At 41.5% G+C, this 3,760-nt stretch overlaps 1 protein-coding gene across 1 annotated transcript; it reads right to left on the bottom strand.

The window, feature by feature from the left end:
- Positions 1-1,624: 1,624 nt before the first annotated feature.
- On the bottom strand, positions 1,625-3,511 carry LOC149527861 (putative (S)-N-methylcoclaurine 3'-hydroxylase isozyme 2). Its single transcript, XM_089812051.1, has 2 exons — positions 2,476-3,511; positions 1,625-2,386 (listed from the first exon to the last, which is right to left on the bottom strand). The coding sequence occupies exons 1-2, from the start codon at positions 3,340-3,342 to the stop codon at positions 1,769-1,771; spliced, it is 1,485 nt and encodes a 494-aa protein (XP_089668177.1). The 5' UTR covers positions 3,343-3,511; the 3' UTR covers positions 1,625-1,768.
- Positions 3,512-3,760: the final 249 nt, after the last annotated feature.

Here is a 3,760-nt window from a genome sequence, read left to right as displayed (position 1 = left end):
ATCAGGGTAACTCTAGCGTGATCTGTGTGATGACACTTTCCCGCTTGCATAGTAGGTTTCCTACATGTCTTTGTGTGCCTTTAGGATTAGATGTCGATTTGTGATTGGAACCTTTGAGTTAGTATACTTTTAGGATTCTTGAACTTAGAGAGTATTTGTGCTATGTGTTTTGATAACTTGTTTGGGACTCGAGATTATCTCCTCAGCACGGTGGGAGTGGACCATTTAGGTTCCATGCGGTCAGGTGGTAGTGCTTTTTCACTCTTACCATATGAGATCTGTCTAAGACACCATGGCTAATGCATTCTTTGATTTTGATGGTGGACACGTATCCTTATATTGATGATTTGCATCTGTTAGGTGATGTTATCTTATGCTTTATCTTGCATGTTAGATTCCTTTTTGCATATGATGTAGTATAATTTAGGAGTGACATTCCTACTATGTTAATACCGATTATCTCTTTGGTGATTTGGAATGTTACGCACAGAGGGATGGCTAGGGCCCACGATGGTCTAATGATGCTATTTACGGTTGGGAGGAACCGTGCACTTAGTTAATTATGTTTGTGATAAATGGTTATCTGTTATGATGGATGTTAATATATTTTATGATGATGTATCATGTATGACATGTGGTATTATTTACTTTATTGCATCATGGACTAGAATAAGGATAATGATGTAATGTACTTTATTTCCACACACGTATATTCTTTTAAGCCTTTCATACCCTGTGGCATGTACAATGGATGATTGAGCATTTAGAAATGCAATTTATGAACATTGGACTTTTCATTATTATTTTATGTGGATGTAGTATTAGATGGAATCATTAATAGATAATTTAGATGTAAATCAACGTTAAGGGATCCTTGAAGAATGAAACTTGTTATGTGTGTTTATGCTTACTTTCAGTTGAATGATGTTATTGCTTTCGCTACTATGTTATGAATGGTTACTTTCATGTTTCAAAAAAAAAAATGCTACCAAACTTAGTGAAACTTTAGGTTAATTCTTTGGATCCCTTGGCGAGGCATTACAAAACTTCATTCTTCCCATGCTCACAATTCCTCAACTTATAGGGTAAACAATGCAATTATGATGATTTTCACGAGCACCACGATAATGGGTACCATCTCCTTAGTGCACCAAATAACCATTGACGCTAAATATTTTTCTCATTAATAGCAATAATGTACTCAACTGATTTGATTTTCCCTCCAACTGAATGACAGCTTCTCAAATATTGTGTTGGCACGAGCTTAGATCACAGATTTTAGAATAACAAAAAGAACAAATTCCTATTCTAAAAAAAGGAATCCTAGTATAACAATTCCACAAATTCCTATCGTTAAAAAGAAATTCTATTATAACGATTCCTATCCCTACAACCAAATGTACCCTTAAGACAACAAATCTATCAGATTTGACTTCTACAATCCGCCATCAATTCAAAAGTCCATTATTTTACGTGTAAAGTTCAGTGGAAGACTTCATAAACCCAACTAAAAGTCAAAAACATATATCCCAATGTGACATCACATAATTATATTTATTACTTTCTCACATAGAGATTATATCTCATTCAACTACCAATAATCAATCATTATCCCAGTCACAACTTTAAACCCCTAATTATTAGTGTCATTATATTAAATTATCAAGTACTTCCACAATTATTAAAATGTTCTCAACCACAATATCGTTCAAGATAGGAAGACTTCAGCAAATTCACGATTTAATCGTATAATGTTGTGACTTGAGCGCTAATAAAGATTATGCGGGAGCCGTGGTACGGGAATTGCATTCAACTGTTTGAAAGTAACTCCAAAATCGTCGGTCATTTCCTCCACACTTACCCCATCCGGAAGTTTCCACTCAAACGAATGAAGCAAAGATGCCAAAACAAATGCAACTACACGACTTGCCAATGGAAGCGCTGGGCAAATTCTTCTTCCCGCTCCGAACGGAATCAGCTCGAAGTCTTGTCCCCTGTAATCTATCTCCCTATTCTCACCCTCCAGAAATCTCTCCGGCACAAATTCCGACGGATTGCTCCAAATTTTACGGTTCCTCCCGATCGCCCAAACGTTCACCATCACCTGCGTGTCTTTGGGAATCACGAATCCCCCGATCACGCAGGAACTTTCTGCTCTGTGGGGAAGCAGCATGGGAGCCGGCGGGTGCAATCGGAATGTTTCTTTCAGAGCTGCCTGCAGATATGGCAGACGATCAACATCAAATTCTTCCACTCTTCTCTTGCAGCCAACGACTTCATCCATTTCTGCTCGGACTCGCCTCAATTTCTCCGGATTGCGAATGAATTCTACCATTGCCCATTCTATGGTGGTAGTGCTCGATTCAGTACCGGCAGCGAACAATTCCTGAAAGCACAAAACACGATTAGAGATTGGGGAAAACAAAAGAGATTTCTGAGGAAAAGAAAACAAAAAATCTCATCAGTGCTTCTCACAGCTATCAAGGCTCGAATGCCGACGTGATCGAAATCGTCACTTCGGGAATCGAGCAATGCATCCAGAAAATCCTTGTTGGAGTCGTTGAGCTTGAGCCTTTTCTGTATGAAGGTCTCCGATAAATCATACAACAACTTGAAATACCCGGCCATCCGACGTGACACGCCCTGCGGGTCGAGGAACCCGAGAAACGGGAAAAGGTCAGCCAGGTTGGGCATTACCAGGAGCTTCATTAATTCCCATATGCTCTCTTTGAGCTCCACAGAGTCTGGACCGCGCGGATCGCAGACGTCTGTGCTGAAGATCATGTTGCCCAACAAATTCATAGACGTGCAGAACGCCATACGCCCGATATCCACAACCCTCCCCTTGTCCTCGAATACGAGCCGAATGTTGCGAAATACTTGGTCTCTTCTCAGGTGTTGCAGAGCTTCCATTCTTTTGGGGCTGAAAAGCTCGACTGTTGAAATGCGTCGGAGATTGCGCCAGTAAGGGCCGTAGTCGCCCCAAACAAGCGAGGACTTGTCATGGGAAAGGGACCTGAATGTTTCCATCACCGGTCGTCCCGCGAAGATGTTGTCATGTGTTTTGAGGACCTCTTTTGCCATGGTAGGAGATGAAACCACCACTACGCTTTTCATGCCCAGACGGAGAGTCATGAGTTGGCCGTATTTAAGAGACATGACATGCAGAGTTTCGTGAGGCCTCTTTCCCAGCTGAAAGAGGTTTCCCACAATCGGCCAAGCAGGAGGTCCAGGGGGAAGACGAAGCTTTGTCCTGCTCTGTCTTCTCCATCGAGAGACGAAGAAGAAGAGTGAAGCAGTGGCAAGGAGAACATAATACCAAGGAAGAGGTGGAATCTCCATATTTGAGATCCTTATTTCGTTTGGTTTCTGATGAGAGGATAAACATTATGTAGCCAGAAGCTCGTCGGTGGATGGAGTGCCGATACACGTGAATTTTGGGTCATTGTGGACTTTGGGAAAGAGTAAAGGATGGCAGGCGGAATACACTAGAGCCTAATCAAAGTTGCGACGACATTTCAGCCTCTAACCAAGTCTTTTGATCCAACGTCCCACCTTAAACTGAAAAGAGCGAGGTCATTAACTAACTCACTAGTTGCATTATTTATTTGGTTGACTATGCCAGAGGTGTTTTCTTATCTGGAATGAACAACCTGATTTCGGCGATCGACGACTTGCAATGGTGGATAACGGTTGGCCGACTATGGAAGCATTTGTGGCTTTTGGATTTTGCTTTGCATTTGTTGCTCGCGGAATCCCC

The sequence above is a fragment of the Cupressus sempervirens genome, unplaced genomic scaffold (genome assembly GCF_028749045.1).
Source record: "Cupressus sempervirens isolate cs-2001-9-10 unplaced genomic scaffold, ASM2874904v1 CseChr00s100001_01, whole genome shotgun sequence".
NCBI classification, from domain to species: Eukaryota; Viridiplantae; Streptophyta; class Pinopsida; order Cupressales; family Cupressaceae; genus Cupressus; species Cupressus sempervirens.
Note: the sequence above shows the minus strand (reverse complement) of the source record. Positions and strands in the feature narration are given on the sequence as shown.

Bases quoted from the DNA above. Each gene is read 5' to 3' on its own strand.
- LOC149527861 (XM_089812051.1), bottom strand. From the start codon at position 3,342: ATGGAGATTCCACCTCTTCCTTGGTATTATGTTCTCCTTGCCACTGCT. The intron at 2,387-2,475 runs GTGAGAAGCACT...TTGTGCTTTCAG, and splicing joins GCATTCGAGCCTTGATAGCT to GAATTGTTCGCTGCCGGTAC.